The sequence below is a fragment of the Labeo rohita genome, chromosome 2 (genome assembly GCF_022985175.1).
Source record: "Labeo rohita strain BAU-BD-2019 chromosome 2, IGBB_LRoh.1.0, whole genome shotgun sequence".
In the NCBI taxonomy this organism is placed as follows: domain Eukaryota; kingdom Metazoa; phylum Chordata; class Actinopteri; order Cypriniformes; family Cyprinidae; genus Labeo; species Labeo rohita.
Window position 1 is genome coordinate 21789052 of NC_066870.1, and position 23428 is coordinate 21812479.

At 34.9% G+C, this 23428-nt stretch overlaps 1 protein-coding gene across 1 annotated transcript; it reads left to right on the forward strand.

Annotated features, from left to right (window-relative positions):
- Positions 1 to 1757: 1757 nt before the first annotated feature.
- On the forward strand, positions 1758 to 23428 carry ankhb (ANKH inorganic pyrophosphate transport regulator b). Its single transcript, XM_051095543.1, has 12 exons — positions 1758 to 2302; positions 6999 to 7215; positions 9178 to 9296; positions 10370 to 10453; positions 10764 to 10934; positions 11052 to 11186; positions 12390 to 12482; positions 14342 to 14437; positions 15783 to 15912; positions 18293 to 18416; positions 18534 to 18633; positions 22104 to 23428. The coding sequence occupies exons 1-12, from the start codon at positions 2207 to 2209 to the stop codon at positions 22242 to 22244; spliced, it is 1506 nt and encodes a 501-aa protein (XP_050951500.1). The 5' UTR covers positions 1758 to 2206; the 3' UTR covers positions 22245 to 23428.

Below are 23428 nucleotides of genomic sequence, written 5' to 3' on the forward strand. Positions count from 1 at the left end.
ATTTAAGTGAAATTTAATTAAACTAATTTAATTTAACAAATTATCTGTTATGACAGCAATATTCTTTATTTCTGTCATTATGGCCTGTTTTCGCAGACAGCGTTTAGGATTAGGGCCAGGATTAGGCCATAGTTCAGTTAGGACATTTAAGTAGTTTTTAGAAATATGCCTTAGATAAAAACATCACCTAGAGACAAAACAATGAATCTGACATATCAAGATCAGTCAGTGCAAGTTTCTTTCAGTTAAAACAGCCCAGACTTGCATTTTAGTCTGGGGACTAGGCTTAAGCTTTGTCTATGAAACCGGAAGTTTATGTAGTCAAGAGTCCCCAGTCCAGTAGGTATTTTCTATAATTTGTACTAGCAATTTTTACTTCATTATGCTAGTTATGTAAGTTTAAAATTATATGAGTTCAAAAGCCCCCTGTTGTCCAACACAATATTTAATATTTTACCCTATAAGATGTTTCCGGCATTTCTGCTGTAATTACAACAAAGCTGATAATTATGAAATATGAAATTATGAAAAAGTTGTTTTTATTAACAAACTGAGAGTGTTGATATTTAAGCAAAAACTATTAATTCGATTTCAGACATTTTGTGAACTATATGTTCTTCAATAAAAACAATACACTCAAAAAAAAAAAAAAAAAAAATGATGGGATAAAACCCAGCATTGGGTTAATTGGGTTGTTTTAATTGTTGAACCCAACGTTCTGGGTAGTTTTATTTAACCCAACTATTGCTTAAAAATGACTATATTCCTAGCTTAAAATTAACCCCAAATATTTATTAATATGTTAAATAAATGAGCATTTATGAATGACTTGAATAAATAATAATTAAATAAAAAAAAAAAATTAATTATAAATTAATATACACCTTTTGATTATTGCTGATGCCTCTAGTAATTATTTGTCTGATTTTTAATTTACAACCTATTTTGGGTTCATTTTAAGCCAGCCATACAGTAATTCTGAAACAATAGTTGAGTTAAATAAAACTATCCAGAAGGTTGGATCAAAACAACCCACTATTTTACCCAGCATTTTTAGAGTGTAGTTATTGCAAAGGGAAATATGGGTTTTAACTGATGTCTTTTTTTTTTTTTTTTAGCATTTTACATTAAAGTTTTTAATGTTTTAATATATTAAAAGTGAAAAAGTGGGACACTTTTTTGCCAGTAATTTCAATTTCAATTTAAATTATATATTTGTTTATTTAATAATTTTGACAAATGTAATATTTTTGCCAGTTGCTTTTCTGGGCTTTTGGGTTATGTGATAAAGTCTCTCTCTCTCTAGGAGCATAAGAACAACACATGGTGCACAAAAGAAGATGTTAGTCAAACTGACATCCTCTGTCTTGCTTTAGAAAAAAGCAAGTCATACAGTTTGCAAAAACCTGCATGATTGTCATTTTTGGGTGAACGGTCCCTTTAATTGACAGTCTGTCAGGCAGCAGCGCGTCTCACAAGACTTGGCTGCTCTGCAGCTCCACCAGCTGGCCGAAAAATAAGATGTTGTGTGGTTTTCACTGAGTAATTTATATTTTGTCTAACGTTTAAGTCTCATGTTGATATTTTTCATTTATTGTCCTAACATTTAATGTCAAATGAACGTATAACCCTACGTGCAAGTAAGATAAGGACAAGATAAGATATTTAATCCCTCTTGTCCCGTGCCCAGACCTTTCTGTCAAGAGAATGAACCCAATTTTTGCTATTCATTCGTGTGTTTCTGTGTTTTTCTGCACGCAGCAGGTGACGTTTAGAAGAGGAGTGGCTTTTGTGCGCCGACCGGCCCCCACGTGTTGTTAAGGAAGGATGATGATTTAAGTACAGTTAACCGAGTGGCCATCTATAGCAGCAGAATAGCGGCTGGCCCGGAGACTCCGTGCGTGCGGCTTTCTACTTGTGCCGCACTTAATCGCCGCGCTGCCGATTATATGTATTTATTTTCCTCTCCGCTGATGGGTGAACAATGGAGAAGCCGTCAGCAGAAATTTCTGGTGACCCTCCTATTTTCCCATGCACCAGATCATTGTTTATGATGCTGTTGTTGTGTAGGAGGGCAGGGACGGACCTGATCTCGGCGTATTTCTGCTAGAAAACACTCAGAACTCGACGGGCTGTGACCGGCCTCGCATCCTTCCAGATCCGAGCAGCTGATGTTGGCAGTGCTGCCGCTCTCCTCCCGGCGAACATGGTGAAATTCCCGGCTCTCACGCACTACTGGCCCCTCATCCGATTCCTGGTACCGCTGGCCATAACCAACATAGCCATCGACCTCGGCGAACAGGCAAGTGTGAATGAATTGTGCGTTAAATTCAGCGCTGCATGACGTAAGATTGGTTGTGTATCCTTGGAGCTGCACACTGCAGCAATGGCATCCCTCATCCATCCGTCAGCCTCGCTGTAAGAGGTCTGTTTATTAGCGGCTTGCGAATATGTAATATGTTGTTCACGCAATTTATAGGTTAGGGCGACCCTGTGGTTTTATTTCCTAGGGAAACCGTGAAACGGCGGTCCTTCGTAAACAAGGCATCATCACAAACAACATGAGCCGATCAGCTGTGTGTGTTCGTCAACAGCTGGCCATACAGCGCATCCAATAACATGTCACACTGAACAATGCAAAAGCAGTCTGACTGAGATGAATGTGCACTTTTGGATGGGCTGATTTTGTTGTCACCTCTGCGTGAACTGGCCTTGTTTTTGTTAACCATTAACGAATGTTATGCGGCTTACTGTAGTTTTTATCACAGGTATTACATGTTTATAATGGGATGGCTACAAATCCCAGTACCTCTGGCTGATTAAATGTTTTATTAGTGTAATCCACATCTCATTTTGATGCTCTTATGGTTTCACTTTAGGTTTTAATAAATCATTTGTGCATAATGGAAAGTCGTTTTTTATTATGAGTTTAGTGTCCCATAATATATATATATATATATATATATATATATATATACAACCAATCAAAAATTTTTGAACAGTAAAATTTTTTTTTTTTTTTTTAGTGTTCATTTTTTTCATGTTAATTCTCTTCTGCTCACCAGTGTGCATTTATTTAATCCAAAATACAGCAAACGCGGTAATGTTTTGAAATATTTTTACTATTTAAAATAACTGCTTTCTGTTTGAATATATTTTAAAATGTAATTTATCCCTGTGATCAAAGCTGAATTTCCAGCATCATTTCCCCAGTCTTCAGTGTCACATGATCCTTAAGAAATCATTCTAATATGCTGATATGGTGTTCAGGGATTTTTTTTTTGTTGAGTTGAGTGCATTGTTTTTTCAGGATTCTTTGATGAATAGAAAGATCTAAAGATCAACCTTTGTCTGAAATAAAAAAGCTTGTGTAATATTATTCAAGTCTGTATAATTTTGAGGGCTGTTTTTGGGCTGCTATTCAGCTGTTTCCAACATAATAATAATAATAAATGTTTTTTGAGCATCAAATCAGAAAATTATAATGATTTCTGAAGGATCGTGTGACTTAGTAATGATGCTAAAAATTCAGCTTCAATCGAAAAGTTATTTTAAATAGTAAAAGTATTTCAAAATTTTACTGTTTTTGCTGTACTTTGATTCAAATAAATGCAGGCTTGATGAGCACTTTAACATTAAAAGCACAAAACACAAAAAAAAACTTTAAGTTATTTATTTATAAAGTTATTTATTTATTGTTATGCTAAACTAAAATATTTGTTTTGAAATTATTTATTGAAATTCACGTTTAAAGAAAAACTGTTAATCTGTTTGACGAAGCAATGTTTTCCGATACTCATCTTTTACCATTGAATCGGTTATTGGTTTGTCGATATTAGGTGAATATTATTTAATAATATATTGTTTGGTTGTTTATTAAACTTTGTAAATACAGTAATTTATTCTGCAGCAAGAAATGTGTAGCTCAATTACATAATAATAATAATTCAAATATTCATATTGTTTGTTTTATTGTTGTGGTATAATAATCAGTTAATATTGTGTCAAAAGCAATAACAAAACTTTTAAAAATTGGTAATTAAAAACTTGGACATAAAAATATGCATTGTTATTGCCCAAAAATACATAATTGCTTGATCTTTAATAAAAAAATAATAATATAATATAATAATATATAATATATATATATATATAGTTGTTGCAGAAATGTAGTTTGCTGATGTAGTCCCTCAGTTCTTAAAGTGAAAATTTAAGGTTTTTTGGACACAAGTCACTGCACTGAAGAATTCATTTCATTTTTGGAAAACTAGAATGATACATTGCAATTCGATTTTTGTCAGATACAGATTAATTTTCAGGATCACTAATGGCAAAAATAAGAAATGTGAGCAGGAACCCAAGGAGCCTGTCTGCCCACAGTAACAGACAATCATTATCTCACTGCACATTGTTCTTAGGCGTTGAAGATGAAGTGGCAGACAAAGAGTCAGAGTCAGAAGTAGTCAGCAGATAAGAAGAAGAACCCTACATTCACACATCCTTTTGACTTTATCTGTTATTGTACAGGTCTTGTTGCTTCCTATGAATTGTGTGACTGACTGTCTACTGTTGTATCATTTATATGAAATCTCAAGATTTTAACATTAGCAAAGTTCTTCCTAAACAGCATATTTGACAGAATTAGAGTCAAGGACAGGACAGAAAAGGTTATTCAGTTGTGCAATAACACTCAAGGCTGTAGAGCAAGTAGAACTTATGTACATCTCAGCATTTTCTAACAGGTTTGACATCTGACACATTTCGAAATCACCTTCTCATGGGTTGATGGGGATTATATTCTGGCATGTGACAATAAAGCTGTGAAATTGTTCATAATACATAAGTTGGTCATCACTGCAACCCTGTAGCTCTGTATTATTCAAGATTACAATGACTGTTGATTCTAAACGCAGATTTTTTAATAACAGTTCTTCCTCTTTCTGCATGACACTGTTGCTTTATCATGTTAAACATCTGACACGGTGCATTGTTACACTGTGAAGTTTGTAGTTTTACACACATGTGGCTCTAAAAGACAGAAGCTGTAAAGAGTAAATTCTGGGTTAGTGGTCCTATGCATCATGAAATTATCCAGTGTAGCAAACCGGTCCTCGAATCTGGATCTTTTTCTGGGGGACATGACTTGAAAGGCATTTATTCAGTTGATACAGTAGTAGTGTTGTATATCTTGGGATAAAACACTTTTTGTGTAGAGGACTCCCATAAGGAGGGATAGTTAGTCCTACCACCCTTTCAAATCATCCCTCAAAATTAGAAAATAGTAGGGCTGTCATGAATCCTTGATTCAGTTCGATTTTAAAAAATCCTTGACTGCAATTAACCAGCAAAATACCTGATGTGGAGCATTCCATGGATGAGAATCCATGCGCTTTAATCCATCCAATATATGCGCTTTAATTATTATGTAATTTTAAAGGGTATTGTATTTTTTTAGTACATCAAAAAAATAATTAACCGATTACTTGAATAATCTTTAGATTATTTGACTGACTACTTGATTATTCTGGTGATTAATCGAGTAGTTGGTAGAATATTCAGACGATTAATCAAGTAATTGGTTAATTATGACTGATTTTTATATATCTTATATATACCTTGGGAATAAAACACTCTTTGTGTAGAGGAATCCCATGAGGAGTGATAGTTTGTCCTATACGGCTGTCACGATTCCTTGATTCAGTTCAAGTACTCGATCGATAAAAAAAAAAAAAAAAAACTTGACTGCAATTAACTGGCAAAGGGTAAATTTTTTTCAAATTAAGATTTAAAATAATTTAAATCAGAGGGTGCAAAAAAATCTAAATATTAGGAAAATTGCCTTTAAAGTTGTCCAAATGAAGTTCTTAGCAATGCATATTACTAATTGGAAATGAAGTTTTGATATATTTACGATAGGAAATTTACAAAATATCTTCATGGAACATGATCTTAATATCCTAATGAGTTTTGGCATAAAAGTCAGAACCGGAAGTGGCGCATTCCATGGACGAGAATCCATGCATTATGCATTATTAGACCGTTTTCCGAGGTTGCATGCTATATGAAACCAATTTAAAAATCTTAATCAAAGCATAACGCTATTGTGAGTTCACAAACGCTACGATTCAGTTAAATAAATATATATGATATGCAGTTTAATATATGCGCTTTAATTATTATGTAATTCTAAAGGCTATTGTAGGTTTTTTGTAGTACCTCAGAAAAATAATTAACGGATTACTGGATTAATCATTAGAATATTCGACCGACTACTCAATTATTCTGGCTATTAATTGAGTAGTTGGTTGAATATTCTGATGATTAATCGAGTAATTGGTTAATTATGACTGATATTTATATTTATATATATAGATCTTATATATATCTTGGGAATAAAACACTCTTTGTGTAGAGGAATCCCATGAGGAGTGACAGTTAGTCCTATCACCCTTTCAGTTCATGCCTCGACATCAGAAAATAGTACGGCTGTCACGATTCCTTGAAAAACTTGACTGCAATTAACCGGCAAAATGCCGAAAGTGGCACATTCCATGGATGAGAATCCATGCATTATGCATTATTAGACCATTTTCCAAGGCTGCATGCTATATGAAACCCATTTAAAAATCTTAATCAAAGCATAACGCTATGATTCAATTAAATGAATATATGTGATGCAGTTTAATATATACGCTTTAATTATTAAGTAATTTTAAAGGCTATTGTTAGCTTAGGTCTTTTTATTACCTTAAAAAAATAATCGTAATTAACCAATTACTCGATTAATCGTCAGAATAATCGACCGACTGCTCGATTAATCACTAGAATAATCGACCGATTATTTGTTTATTTTCTAGATTCCTGTAGATGTAGACAAATCTAGGTTTGTCTGTATTTTTTAATCTGTCTACTATAATGTTAAAAGATGTGTTTTTAGCATTTACCAGCATTTTTCAGCATCAGCATTTATAATTTATAATTTCTCTCTTCCTCTACAGGCTTTGAACAGGGGTATTGCGGCAGTCAAAGAGGATGCGGTGGAAATGCTGGCCAGTTACGGTCTGGCCTACTCCCTCATGAAGTTCTTCACTGGCCCTATGAGCGATTTCAAGAACGTGGGGCTGGTGTTTGTCAACAGCAAACGGGACAGGACCAAGGCAGTCCTCTGTATGGTGGCCGCAGGAACCGTGGCTATCATTTTCCACACTCTTATTGGTCAGTCTGCCTGTTTATCATATCCTCACTCCACCTCTGGTCTTGCATGACTAGTGTGTACTGAATGTACAGGGAACACTGCTTTGTTTTGCATTTTTCTAAACAAACATGTCATGACGGTAGACTTAGTGAGCGATGTTATGACTGGAAAAGGACCTCCTTTTAGCTCAGGAGGTCTGAATCACTCAAACTTCATGCATCACGGTAAATGTAACTATCCTCTGGATGAAATTCATTACACAAAGGAACATTATATTACTAAGCGCTGTGTTGACGGAAAGGCTTTTTTGCCAGGTTACTACATGCCTGTTCTGTGAATGAAGAGGCGTCTCTTATACAAACACTGTTCAAACTCACAGGGGTAGACTGCTATTTATTTTCAGATCTTCGTTCACCCCCTATAATTATATTGTCATTAAACAAATTGTGCAAAATACTGCACTCCTACTGAGCAGGAAATAAGTTCAGCCACCCATATTTCCAAATTACAAATAGTTAAGTTTGTGGGATGTGGCTAAAAACGGTCCAATCATCATAAAACAGTCTATTTATATAATCTAATCTAAAAATTAGTTTGAAGAATAAAGAATATTATGTCACTTTCTCCCCCCAAGTATATTTGCATTTACACAAATAGCCATTTACATATGAAGCAAGAAAATCAGAGCCATTTTATAGCCACTCAGCAGTGCCCATATGGCAGTTACTGCTATGAGTGCATGGAGAAAGAATGTTACCACGGAAACCCTGAGGGATATAGGATACAAACCTTTCTTCTTGGAAGAAAGCATGAATTTTTAACCACTAAGCCACCACCTGTCCGCCATATGCAATGATGTGCTTTTAAATTAAGAACTTACGGTCTGTTTGCATAATATGGACACTCTCCATCATCTTGAGTGTGGTCTCAGACATATTATGGTGGTTTGCACTGTCAGAGAGTTTGGTAGAGCCGTGTCATCCATCTGTGGATCACGTCACTGCACACATTCCTGAAAAAAAAGGGAAAGAACACAGAAAAAATAGGAGACACAAACCATCATGTATTGTATTATATTATATTATATTATATCATATTAACACTTCATTCTCCAAACAACTTGTTTTATGTAGGGTTGTGAGAATGCTGGAGCCTATCCCAGCATATTATTTTATTTTATTTTATTATCAATTAATTAGAATGACTTGTTTTATTTAGGGTCGTGGGAATGCGGAAGCCTGTCTTGACATTATATTATATAATATAATATGTTATTATATATTATTTTACATTGTATTATATTATATTATATTATAATCAATTAATTCTGCAAACAGCTTGTTTTATGTATTTATATGTTTTGTGTTTTATTGCTGGACCCTATCCTGGTATATTATATTATATTATATTATATTATATTATTTTATTTTATTTTATTTTATAATCAATTCATTCTCCAAACAGCTTGTTTTATGTAGGGTTGTGGGAATTCTGGAGCTTATTCCAGCATATTATTTTATTTTATTTTATTATCAAATAATTCTCAGAATAACTTGTTATAAGGGTCATGGGAATGCGGAAGCCTGTCTTGGCATTATATTATATTAAATTATATTAATTTAATATTAAAATTTATATTAAAAAAAATTATATTTATATTAAAACATCTGTGTCTTTGCATGTTATTTAGCAAATCCATCATGTTGAATCTTATTTTTGACCCTGGACTACAAATTAAGATTTCATATAATTTAAATCTGAGCATGCAAAAAAATCAAAATATTTGGAAAATTACCAAAATATCTTCATGGAACATGATCTTAATATCCTAATGATTTTTGGCATAAAAGTCGATAATTTTGACCCATACAACGTATTTTTGACTATTGCTACAAATATACCCGTGCTATATAAGACTTCTTATAAGACTTAATTATTGATAATAATACATATTCATTTTGTTCTCACTTTTCCTTGTTTAGCCTACACAAATCTGGGCTATTACATCATTAACAAACTGCATCATGTGGATGAGTCTGTGGGGAGTAAGACCCGGAAGGCATTTCTCTATCTGGCTGCTTTTCCTTTACTTGACGCCATGGTGAGTGTATCGCAGCGTTCCAGCCCTGGATATTTAGCTGTAATGTCATAATATGTTCTTGCTCTGACCGTCAGATCTGGCTCGCCTGCCTGGCACAGATGGCAGAGAGTATGTGTGTGTAAGTGTGCGTGGTAAGGCTGGGCATCAGAGCCTATTCAGATCTGGAAATCCAACAAGCTCCTTTGGATGAATAACAGCCCACGCAAACATCCTGTGCCTCTCAATGGAGGTTAAACTGCAGCAGGGTTTTGTTTAAAGTCTTAAGTCTCAATGGAGCAAACCCAGTTAACAAGGGGTCCATGACCCCTAGGGGATTAAATGTGACACTGCAGAGGGGGTGGTTGCCAATTATTGCTTGGACATGTTTTTTTTTGGAAATTGGAATTTTACATTAAAGGGATAGTTCACCCCAAAATGAAAATTCTGTCATTAATTATTCACCCTCATGTTGTTCCAAACTAGTAAGAACGTTCATCCTCAGAATTAAGATATTTTTTATTAAATCCGAGAACTTCTGACCTTGCATAGACAGCAATGCAACTACCACATTTAAGGCCTGGAAAGTTAGTAAGGACATTGTTAAAATAGTCCATGTGACATCAGTGGTTTAACCGTAATTTTACAAAGCTACGAGAATACTTTTTGTGTGCAAAGAAAGCAAAAATAACAACAATTTCTTCTCTTTCGTCTCAGTCTTCGTTGCATGTTTACAAGAGTACCGTGGCGTATGCACATGGTGCTGCTGACGCAGGAGCCGGCTTTCTGACGTAGAACATCCATCTCTCTTAGTTCATCGTTTGTATATTCTGGTTTAAATAAGTAAGGCTGGGCAAAAAATTACAAGTCATCCTCTCTGTCGAAATCTTCAGACATGTTTACGAAGAATGTTTTATGTACAGTGTGCGTCTTCCTCTGTATGTAAACAGGGCGCAGCACATCCAGACTCTACGTCAGAACACCGGCTCCTGCGTCAACCAAAATATACCCACAATTGAATATAATATATAACAGGGTTCCCTGCTCCATCTCTGTCTATCCATTAAGCTGATATTAGTTCTTGTCTGTGGTTTCAGGCCTGGACTCACGCTGGAATCCTTCTGAAGCACAAGCACAGTTTCCTGGTGGGATGTGCGTCTATTTCTGATGTCGTTGCACAGGTATGTGTCAGATTCATCAAATCAGCATTTCATTGCTTGATTTATGATGTGTTCTTACACTCTTTTTACTGTATTGTTATGTGTTTGTGTTTTCAAAGTTTTGAGAATGTGAAAACGGAAATAATGGGTTATGTGTCTGAGCTGTGATTTGTTAATATATTTATGTGATTTGTTTTTATTAATGATGTATTTGGGTTTAAATTAATAATGGAGTCTGTACGTGCCGCAAGAGTGGCTATATTTATCACTGTCGTTGTAATCAGGTTACACGGTTGTGTCTCACTCTCTCTCTCTCTCTCTCTCTCTCTAGATTGTGTTTGTCGCTATTTTGCTCCACAGTCACCTGGAGTGTGTGGAGCCCTTGTTGATCCCAATCCTCTCTCTATACATGGGGGCCTTTGTACGCTTCAGTATTGTTGGTTTGGGTTACTACAGGAACATTCATGACAACATCCCAGACTCCAGTGGGCCTGAGGTTGGGGTATGCGAATCTGTGACTACTGACTATTTTCTATACTTATTTCTCCTTGCTCTGCCCAGTCAAACCTGTGAGAATCCTACAACTGTGCTATATACTGACACTCATTCTGTGTAATAGGGTGATGCCACTATTAAAAAGATGCTAAGCTTTTGGTGGCCGTTGGCTCTCATCCTGGCTACGCAGAGGATTAGCAGACCCATCGTCAACCTGTTTGTGTCACGGGATCTGAAAGGAAGCACAGCTGCCACTGAGGTTAGTGTGTCCCATCGCAAGAGCACACATGCCTTTATAGTATTTAGATACGAAATTAGTCACTATCATTATTTTCAGTCATTTAGATATGGCGTATGTGTGAATATATAGCTAATACTTAAATTAACAATAAATTCACAGTAAAATTCAACTTCTCTTGCTATGAAAATATTATTTTGACTGAAGCAGCACCATTAGATGAAAACAGAGCATGATTTTGGTTGGCACTATAGAAATGGAAACTGGATATATAGTGTCAATATACTGCTGTAATAAAATCTAAATAAAAATCTAAAATATTTTTATATATATATATATATATATGTGTGTATATATATAGATATATATATATAGAGAGAGAGAGTATTACATATAAAAATATAAATATTAGATGAAAAATTATATTAGATGATATTAGATTTAAACTTAGAAATGTTCAAAATTTAGAAATGTTGCTTTGGCAACTATTAACTAAGTTAAAGTACTAAAATTAGTAAAAATAATACTACTATTAAATAATTACAACTGATGATAAATGTTTAAAAAATACAAAACTTAAAAAACATATAAAATGTATAAAAATAAACAAAATTGTAAATGAAAACAAAAATAAAAGTGAATTCAAAATAATCATGAATACTATACCCTATTGAAAAATAAATAGAATCAAATGTATTTAAAATATATTTATTTCATGCTAAGTATACTACAAATACATTAACATATTAATCAGGTTTGATTTTCTGCGTTTTCGTATCCATAGCAGGCATTTTAATAGGAAAAAATGCAAACGAAAATTTCGCCTCATTGTGCAGTGACCTTTACATTACATTAAAATACATTTTAGACTTCATATAAAATATTAAAAATATATATATAATATTATTTGGATATATATAAAAAAAATAGTACTCCAAATAAAGTTTTATTATAAATTTTATATGTCAGTAAATATGTTAATAGATTTGAACTAAACTTAGTATGAAGTAAACATATTTTAAATATATAACTTTTTTATTAGGGTAATGTAATATAAATATAAATATTACTAAAATAAACTTAAACTAGTTTTATACAATAACTGTAATGAAAAACAAGCTTTATTGTCACGTCACTCAGCTCCTCTATGATTAGAAACATTCATTATAAACACATGAAATTGTGGGTGTTTAATGTTACCATCATCTCACCGTTGTTTTCCAGGCTGTCGCAGTTCTCACGGCTACATATCCGGTGGGTCATATGCCATATGGATGGCTCACTGAACTTAGAGCTGTTTACCCTGCATTTGACAAGGTAAATGTTGTTGTTTTACCCTAAACTAACACTTTTTAAATCCTTAATCATATAGTTGTCAGAATACTTAATACTAATCATCCTCTGTATATATACTTAAGGTAAAATGACAGCTTTCCGTCTTCTCCTCCCAGTATTCTACCGGAAAGATCAGGAAGTGGAGTCAGTGTGGCTTTATTTATTTATATCAGACTGTCTAACTTTGTCTCATTCCCTTAAGGGATGACAAAATTAGTTTATATCTTCCACCTTTTCAGTGTGCTAATACTGCAGCATGTCTATTATCTTGTTTATTTCATGACAAAGCAATTATTTTTTGGGTAAACAGAGTGGGTTAATGGAGGCACAAAGTTGCAGCCAGAGTCCCAGAGACTGTAATTAAAAAAGGCGCACAGTAATGTGGTGTTATTTATGGATGTTCGCCCTGAGAAAAAAAATCAGCAGGATCCACAGTTGGGAAGTCCTCAGGAAATGAGGGGACATTCTCTGGTCACAGCTGTTTGGCCAACTGTAGTTTATACTTTTATGGATAAAGATGATCTGTACTACCGTTTGGGATCTGTAAAATTTTTGAAAGAAGTTTATTATGCTCACCAAATCTGCATTTATTTTGACAAAAATACAGTAAAAATAGTGGAAGCCCATTCCCGCCACTGAATAAAAATGTAAAAAATGTTATTGCGACTTTTTATCTCACATTATCAGACTTTTTTTTCTTATAATTGTGAGATATGAACAATTGCAAGTTATAGTCAGGATTATAAGATAAAAGCTTGTTTTTTTAAAGCTTTTTTTCTCAGAATTCCATGATATAATCTCACAATTGCAAGAAAGAAAGTCAGAATTGCGAGATACAAACTTGCATTTGTGTGAAAAAAAAAGTCAGAATTGCGAGCTTTTATCTTGCAATTCTGACTTTTTTTTCACAAATGCAAGTTTGTATCTCGCAATTCTGACTTTCTTTCTTGCAATTGTGAGTTTATATCTTGCAATGTCAGAATTGTGACTTTATCATGCAATTCTGACTTTTTTCTCAGAATTGAGAGATATAAACTCACAATTGTGAGTTATAAAGTTCAATTTTAAGGATGAAAAAAGACTGATATGTTCTCAGAATTGTGAGTTTATATCTTGCAATTCTGACTTTATTTCTCAGAATTGCGAGTTTATGTCTCATTCTGACTTTATAAATCGTAATGGTGAGTTTATATCTTGCAATTTTGAGATAAAAAAGTCAGATTTGTGAGTTTATTCCTTGCAATTCTGAGAAAAAATGTCAGATTTGTAAGTTTGTATCTTGCTATTCTGATTTTATGACTCACAATTGCTAGTTTATATCATGCAATTTTGACTTCATTTCTCAGAATTGTGAGTTTATATCTCATAATTCTACTAAATAAAGTCAGAATTGCGAGATAGAGAGTAGCAATTACCTTTTTTATTTTTTATTATTGTGAAATATTATTGCAATTTAAAATAACTGTTTTCTGCATTAGTGTATGAAAATGAATTTATTCCTATAATTTTTAGCAGTCATTACTCCAGTTTTCCCACAATCCTTTAGAAATCATTTTAATATGCTGATTTGGTGCTCAAGAAATTCTTATTATTATCAATGTTTAAAGTGCTTAATATTTTTGTGGAAACTAATTTTTTTTCAGGATTCTTTGATGAACAACGTTATTTAAAATAGAAATGTTTGTAACATAATAAATGTCTTTACTGTCACTTTTGATCACTTCAATTGCTAAATAAAATTTAAAATACTCAAAAAAGTCCTATTACATTGTCCATTATCCTGAAGATGAAATGAACAGGTTTCTTGACATTTGCTGTTTGTCTTTGCTCTTATTTTCCAGAATAACCCAAGCAACAAGTTAGTCAGCAGTGGTACTGTTGTGACAAAATCCCACATCAAGCGCTTCACTTTTGTTTGTTTGGCTCTTTCTATAACAGTAAGTTCATCCACATTCACTTCTGTCTCCATCTGGCTTAAATATCACGTGTTTTATAGTTTGGTAATAGTTGTTACTAAAGTTCACTGAGTTTAAAGGTGCTGTGGGAGTTTATTGTGACCGTGGGCGGCAGTCATATTCTTTGTTTAGCCAATTAGAAGCAGAAGATTTCTATCTGTCAGTCATAGCAGCCCATATATGGAAAGCAGAAAGATGAAAGTGTGGTAGATAGAGCTTGCTGTACTCATTTGGTTTGAATTTAGTATGAATTCCATGAATTTTAGAATCTCACCAGTTGTAACAAGTCGTCTGGGTATATCTGGGTAACAGTGCTTTTAATTGTTGTGTTATTACTTTTGCTGCCTTTTGTCCACATGTATAATATTTAAACCCACACTAGCCTAATCTGTACACATTATATTTCCCTTATAATTCAGTTGTTCCATTTGTTCATAGGCTCTTTTTGCAGCTTCTAAACATATAGTAAAGCCATGAGTAGTGCATTAGGATAGTGTGTCTTGTTATTGTGAGTGCTTTTAGAGTCATGCTAAATGATTAATTGATGCTCTCTGCCTCTGTAACAGGGTCAGATCTTCCCTTCCTGACCTAGATTAAAGCCTTCATAGTATTACACTACAGCTAGCATTTTTATGCCATAATTTCACCTCTCTGTCAGCGATATGGAGGGAGAATCATGATTGTATGAGTTTGTGTCACTCATACAAGGCTTCTGTTTAATCTCTTATGTAATTGCTGTATAGTTTTGCCCAGATGTACTTTTCTTCAAAAAAATGTTGCATGAATGCACTGCTACAGATGAATGCTGTGCTTTCTTTGCTTTTTAATTAACAAACTTTATTAAAATTAAGTATCATTGATGGTTGGGTTGTGTTAGTGATGTTAAGAGGTTCCTGTGCCAACATGTCTGCTCATGCGTATCTGTGCACACATTCCAGTGCTGTTAGCCACATTTCAAAGGCTTTTCTCCACCCAGACACTGTGGATATAAACAGTTATGAGTGTAAATGATAGTGTTTTGATAGCTGTGTGAACAGGGTAAGTATAATATACTTGTTATACGTGTGCTGGATCTAAAATCAACATGCATACTATGATATTACATTCCCTTAGAAAACCAGCAAAACCAGAGTGCCATTTCACAGAAATAACCTGAATAACCTATTTTTTGTTTACCCTTTTTCTTGTATATCATTCTTATATTTTACTATGATGGGTTGTTTATTTCATTTTATTTTACACTGACATCGGCCTAATTTGAGATCTCATTTAGTTCCTTATGATATGTCTGGATAGCTCTATTCATGTAGTGTTTTTCTCTCTGCAGCTCTGTTTTGTGGTTTTCTGGGCGCCACACATTTCTGAGAAGATTCTGGTGGACATCATTGGAGTAGATCATGCCTTTGCTGAGCTGTGTGTCGCCCCATTACGGATTTTCTCCTTCTTTCCTATTCCAGGTATTGCACTTTAAGTCAATTTCCATAAAAACAAACATTCTACATTATTTTGGCATGACAAATGTATGCTTATTTGTAACATTCTGTAGAGAGTACTTAGAAAGTACAGTTTTAACCAGAGGATACTACACTCTTAATGGTATCAGAAAGCGAAATAAAAATAGCAAATATATTTAATAAAGATGTAAGACACAATAAATAACAGTAATATTGTAAAATATTATTACAATAAAACTAGATGAGTAAAGTTTGAGAACAAACCTTGAAGTTGGCTTGAGAAAGCCTAGCCTGAAAGTGTGACGTAGTTGTAGAAGCTTGTTAGCATGTTTTAACATAATTAGCATGTTGTTAGCATGTTGCTAGCATATTTCTAACATGATTTGCATATTGCTAGCATGTTTCTAGTACTGGTACTCGGGGTAGTTACTTGGGTGCTGCTATGCATTTGTTAAGGTACTCAGTGTGATTTCTAATGTGTTGAAATGAGGTTTCTAGGTTACTTGGAATGGTTGCTAGGGTGTTAACATGTTGCTAACATGAATGAAAAAAAGCTTAAAAAACGGCTAAAACCAGCTGATTTAGTTTAAAAAAAAAACAGCTGAAAAACCCTGCCTGGTTTTAGCTGGTCATAGCTGGTGAGCAGGCTGGTTTTGACCACTTCCTTAGCTGGCCAGGCTGGTTTTAGCTGGTCAGGATGGGAGACCTGACCACCCTAACCAGCCTAACCAGCTACTTCCAGCTTAAACCAGGTAAGACCAGCCAACCAGCCTAGTTTGGTTTTAGCTGTTTTTTTTTCTCAGCAGGGAACAGCTAATAATTTAGAAAAAAAACAGTTAACAACCAGCTAAAACCTGCTGATTCTGTAAAAAAAAAAGCTGAAAACCAGCTAAAACCAGCCTAAGCTGGTTGTCTAGTCTTAGCTGGTTTAAAATAAGCTTGCTTGGTCTTTTAGCAGGTCTCCCAGCTTGACCAGTTAAGACCAACCAAAAACCCTGCTAAAAACAACTAAGACCAGCCTAAGCTGGTTGGCTGGTTTTAGCTGGTCAGCAGGCTGGTTTATAGGGGTTTCCCTTATAGAAATTATCCATGGTTTTACTACAAATAAAACCAAGAAACCATGGTTACTATACTTAAACCATAAGTACACCAAAAAATTATGGTTACTACACATTTACTATAATAAAACCATGGTTAATTTTCATAAGGGTTTGGCCTCTTCCTTAGCTGGTTAGGCTGGTCTTAGCAGGTCAGGCTGGGAGACCAGCTGGAACAACGAGCTAAAACCAGACTGACCAACCTAGCCAGGCTGGGAGACCAGCTAAAAGCAGCTACTTCCATCTTAAACCAGCTAAGACCAGCTAACCAGCTTAGGCTTATTTTAGCTGGGGGTTTTTTTCAGCAAGGAGGTGGCCAAAACCACTTTAAAACCAGCCTGGGAGACCAGCCAAAACATCTACAGCAATAGACAGCTTAAAAACACCATAAATGTAAATGTACATAAGTTTTCACCCCCTCAGTGAAAGTCTATGGGATTTTTGGTGTATTTTACAGTCTGGTTTACGAAAACCATAAGTTGGATCAGGCTGAAAAGATATAGCACACTAACTCAGACCAGTTTGAAGGTCTGACCCAAGTTTGGTGATTATAGCTTTAAAGCTCTAGGAGGAGTTAGTGTTTAAATTTTGGCTCAGAAGAAGAAGCAGCTTAAATAGTACATCAGTAGATTAGTAGATTATTAAGACAACTTGATGAATGTTTTCTATTTTAATATTTTAAAATATAACTTACTCCTGTAATGCAATGCTGAATTTTCAGAATGCATTACTCAACAATCTTAAGTGCCACACGATCTATCAAGATCATTTTAATATGCCAATTTGCTGCTCAAGAGTCATGTCTTATTACAAACAAATGTGGAAAAAAAGTTGTGCTGCTTAATATTTTTTAATGGAAACTGGGATTTTTCTTTGCAAATTCAAACAATTGAATGAACAATTTTTAAATAGAAAAATTTAAATGTCTAATGTCATTAATGTGTCCTTGCATGTCTTTGCTGAATAAAAGTTTTAATTTCTTTAAAAAAAATAAATAAGTTACTGACCCTAAACTTTTGAACAGTAGTGCATATTGAACTTTGTCAATGTCCTCATGAAAAACAAAAATGCATGATTCAGGGTCTGATGTGCAGTGCATCATTAAATGGACAGATGGTCTTAGGATGAGCGGTTGCTCTTTGAAAATGCCTTTTGAAAAGGCAACGGTCAAGAGTGGTCATGCTTAAGTTACGATTGCTCCAGGCTTACAGAAACAGAGAGAAAAAGAACCACAATGAGAGCACAAGTACCATTGAATTTGCATGAATTGTTGTTTTTACCATCAGTGACGATTCGTGCTCACCTGACTGGTTGGCTCATGACCCTGAAGAAAACCTTCGTCCTGGCGCCCAGCTCTGTCCTCCGCATCATTGTCCTCATTACCAGTCTCATAGTGCTGCCCTACATGGGGTAAGTGTGTTGTGTTTGACTGTACTCAGAACAGTTGTTGTTCTTCAGTGCAGTAAAATGTATAATAAATTCTGTTAGACTGTATTTTAAAGCTTTCTACACTTTGAATTTGTGCAGAGTACATGGAGCCACACTTGGTGTTGGATCCCTCCTGGCTGGTTTCCTTGGGGAGTCTACTATGGTTGCAATCGCAGCATGCTATGTCTACCGAAAACAGGTACAATAACACAGAAGCCTGTAGATTTTTCTAACAATACAACTGCTTTTTATGTGATTAGTGAATATAGTTAAAGTTCAATAACATTTCAATCAAGCACCTTTCAACAAACACGCATTGCCCAGCAGGACCTCACCTCTATTTTGATATCTCCACCTCACATGTACGTACACAGCCCTGGGCTGAGATAACGACGATTGTGGAAACAAGAGAAGATAACACACAAGCATATTCAAATAAAAGCCAACACAGATTAGCTGTGTGAAGCAATGCAAAATCAATGTTACTCACCTGTCAGAAAAAAACAACACAACATCTGTGTCCAATTCCAGGCCTTCCCACTCCTTAAGTTCTCTCCACCGTTGGAAAGCTGCTGCGATATTTACACGGGTCCTTCCTCTTGCCTGATTGTAACCCTTCCTTTTAATGTTTTGTTCCTCTGATATTTTCCTCTTTTCTATCTATAGTTGATCTGCTAATATCCATACCGTGCACTCAAATTGAGCTCTCTCTTCTCTCTGTCATTACAAGACATGCCCCTTACTGCTGATTGGCTACAAGTATGTTTTGGGACTTGGTCTGACACTGTGGTCAAAAGCGTTTTTTTCAAAAACTGCTTAGTGCTTAAGTCAAAAGTCCAGATACATGAATGTGTTTTCTCTGTCAGGTGTTATGGAGTTCAATATTTCAGTCTTCCAAACGTTTTTTGCTACAGCTGTTGAGTGAATAAACACAATAAAACACACTGACATAAAAGACAAGGGTCAACTATATCACAAGGGTAGATTTTACTATCCAGAATGGTAAACTGTGTCCTCAGAACAGGTTTTTTTTTTCCTTAAATGTAAGTATGGTATAGGTTTTCAAATATTTTTAATTGCTGTCATTTTATGCAATTCATTAAATAGAATATCTGTCCCCTAAATCAGTGGTTTCGTATTACACTACTGTTCAAAAGTTTAAGGGTCAGTATGGTTTGTTTTAAAAGAAATTAATACTTTTATTCAGCAAAGATGCATGAATTTGATCATACATGACAGTAAAGACATTCATAATGTTACAAAAGATTTCTGTCTCAAAAAATGCTATTCTTTTGAAGATTTTATTCATCAAAGAATCCTGAAAACAAGATGATTAAGCAGCACAGCTGTCGTCAATTTGTGGAAAATGGGCATCCGATGACCCCTTTAAAACCGTGTGCACGGAGGCAATGTACTGATGCACGTCGGATAATCTCCCAAGTGTTTATGTTCACACAAGACGCAACCGAGTGTGTTTATGGGAATACTCATCAAAATGGACAATTCGCCATCTTTTTATGTGTATTTTTCAGTTCATGGGAGGCGAAATAGTACTTGTCTGTTGTGTGAGAGGCGCTGCTTCGGTGTATGTGCTCAGAAAAATGGATCGAAATGAGTTTCTCTTTTGCATTGTCAGATTTATCCATATGTCTGCTCTTCTCTTACTCCCAGATATTAACATTTTTAACGTTTTATGAGACGTGCAGCAATTGTATGCCAGCTTGTATCCCCAGGGTTGCCAACTCTCACGCATTCGGCGTGAGACACACGCTTTCAGGCTCTGTCTCACGCTCTCACTCTTCCCATGTAAATCTCAAGCCAAACTGGCAACACTGCTTACGATTTTAAACAAAGTTTCAGCTTTCAAATGTTGAAGGTTTTAATACTAAATTCAAACGATAAATACCGTTTTGGCGCACTTAATGTGGGGTAAACCGTAAAATGTAGTGCTTCTGTTAATGCCAGAGCCATTTAAAAATAAAGCTGCTACAAGCTTTGATCTCGCCGGCGTCGAAACCACGTGGTCACGTGATTCACGGAGCTCTCCAAACAAACCAGCGTTGACAGTATATTTGAATGTGTTTAAGTAGGAGGAGACGACAGCTTCACTATACAGGTTTTTGCAGCAATTTTGGTAAACATTACAGCATATTATGCATTGATTTTTACGTCAATGACATCTACAGTATAATTTTATTTTGGAGAGTGATGGAGAGGCAGCCCTTACGAAAATTGAACATGGTTTTACTACAAATAAAATATTTTTGCTACTATAGTTAAACCATGGTAACCACAAATTAACCGTGGTCTTGCTACACTAACCATAGTTTAACCATGGTATTTGTAGTAAAACTATGCTTATACGAAGGGTAATCAATGCGCCAAAAGACATGGTTACTACACTTTTACTATAATACCAATAACACCATGGTTAATTTCCGTAAGGGTTAATATGGTTTTCTTGTATTTAACCCTAAGGTATTGCTTACTTATAATGTGACCATACAGCTTAACTATTTTTCAGTCAAATAAATGTATTTTAGAAATCTATATTTTAGTTTAAGAATTTTTGATATTTTAAGGAGATCATTTAGTACTAAATACTGTTTGTCCAATAATTATGGTCCATTAATGACTTAAAAAAAAAAAAAAAAAAATAATATATATATATATATATATATATAAACGTATCTTAGAAGGGTGTTTTTATATATATATATATTTCTGTTACGTATATTACAATTAGTGTAGTATTTAACGTTAAATAGAGAAAAGGGTTTTAAATTCCAATGCAAAGAGGCAAATTAGAGTCATTTTGTGGTCAGAAAAAAATCATTTTCTTTTGTAATGCCATGGTTTACCCACTAGGTACCTGTATGGCTCTTTACTAAATATACATGTATCTAGAATATTGCAGGGCATACCTGCTTACTTATTTAGAAATGATTAAACACTATATTTTTACATGTGAAGTTGAAAAAGTTAACTTACATCCTTCTTTAATGATAGTCGTATAAGTACACACAATGAATGCAAGCAAATATTGCATTTAAACCAAGTTTAAAATGGTGCTAAAAAAAAGCATTCAGCTGCATTTTTATCCCCTTATATGTATAGTATACATGTAAACAGATATGGAATCGAGATCGCCGCCCAACCCAACACCCCACTCCAAAACCAAAAAAAATCTCACTCCAAGCTGAACTTAAAAGTTGGCAACCCTGTATCCCGCCGGATAAAGTTCAAATGTGCGCATCTAACCTCCTAACCACACAGCAGATTCGTTCTCAGTGAATCTCTTCCCATATCGTCCCTCCCTAACATTTTCGTCTGGTTTTTATCAGTCAACGAAATTGTCAGTAGATTTGGTCATAGTTTTTGTCATTCAAAACGAGTTTTTGTTTCGCTATCGTCTCATTTTCATCTGTCAAAAAACAAATCTGACAATTATTCATCGACAAAATGAACACTGGATAATTGAGATTGTTTAGAAGTGAATGGATTTTTATCATTGTAGGTTGGTTGGTGTCCACACCCTTCTAAGATACGTTTATATGCAAACACCATGTAAAAGTGCATTTTGCATCTGATGTCCCCTTCAAACATACATTTGTGTTTGTGTTTCATAATTGAAGAAAATGATTAGCATTTTTCTTTCTGCCCACGCAGAAGAAAAAGAAAGACTCCGATGAGGACATGACAATCGACGGGGAGGACTCCGCCCCCATGAACGAGGTCAGGGCCAGGGGCCACATGGACGACATCGTGGAGTTAAGAGAAGAGGATGAGGAAGAGCTGGAGGAAGACTGAGCAGTGGATGCTAGGCTGAGCAGGATCAGGGGCTTCTTGCTTTCTCGGGCAGCATTCTTATTGCTTACTGCCCTCTGCTGCCGCCCTTTCCCTCCAGCTCACCTTTTCAGTGTGCACACAGTTCAAATATCCACAGAGGGGGATTTAGATATCAGTGGTGAAGACTACAGTCGTCTGCTGCAGCATATCTATGTTACAGTACACACGCAGACACACAAATGCGTACACGCGTCTTCCAGCTGCCGTCGGGAGACTTTATTTTCTGATGCAGGACAGTGAAGATATTGATTTGTACCAAAGCAATGTTGTGCATTAACTGCTATTTTTTCTGTATGCTGATCTTTAATGTGCTGCCGTCCTACACGTTTTGAATCTTCAAAGGAAAGACTATACTAAATGCAGTTACATCATCTGCTTGGAATGTATTTTCTGTTTCTTCTTCTTTTTTTACTTCTAATATTTAACAGAAAGGACAGACTTGATACGATTTTTGAGGTCCAGAGGCGGTGACCTGTGTTACTGCACATGTTTTTTGGCTTTTATCATTACAATGCCAACAGAGGATATAAATATATATATATTACAGATTTTTGAGAATGAATTTGATGGACATCTTAGAAAACAAGTTTTAGAGTGACAAATGGTTGAAGTTTATGGGTCATCTAGAGGACCTATTTTTTTAAATATACATGCCGTATGTTGTAGGTGTTATAAAATATGATACATTTTGTATGGGTGATGTTGTGAACTCTGTATATTGTAGGAAAAGAACGATCTGGATTGTGTGTTTTCATAATAACGTCTATTGAAGTATTTTTTTGTTTTATCCTAATTTATTTTGGGCATTCATTTTGTATCTCAGGATGTTCGTGATGGAATATATTAAAGTAATATAAAGTCTAATTAATGATCCCTCCCCAGTGAGCAGTTTTTTTTAAGTTTCTCTATGGGAAAACGATACACAGCTAGGTATGGATGTTTGTTTCTTTTAGAAGATTATAGTGTAGTCTGGCTTAGCTTGTTCTGTATTTGAGATTTCCTGGACAATGCAAAGTCATGATAGAAACATTTATTACAGTTTCCAAAAGAAATCCTTCAGTCCTCTCATTAAACAGTGAAAATGTGGTTTAAAGTGGTCTGTGGTGTTTCTTATGTTCTGTCTTCTATTAAAATGAAAGAAAGAG

Excerpts from the sequence above, each read along its gene's own strand:
- ankhb (XM_051095543.1), top strand. The coding sequence starts at position 2,207 with ATGGTGAAATTCCCGGCTCTCACGCACTACTGGCCCCTCATCCGATTC. Across the intron at positions 15,913-18,292 it reads CTCCTTCTTTCCTATTCCAG|TGACGATTCGTGCTCACCTG; the intron begins GTATTGCACTTT and ends TTTTACCATCAG. Across the intron at positions 18,417-18,533 it reads ATAGTGCTGCCCTACATGGG|AGTACATGGAGCCACACTTG; the intron begins GTAAGTGTGTTG and ends GAATTTGTGCAG.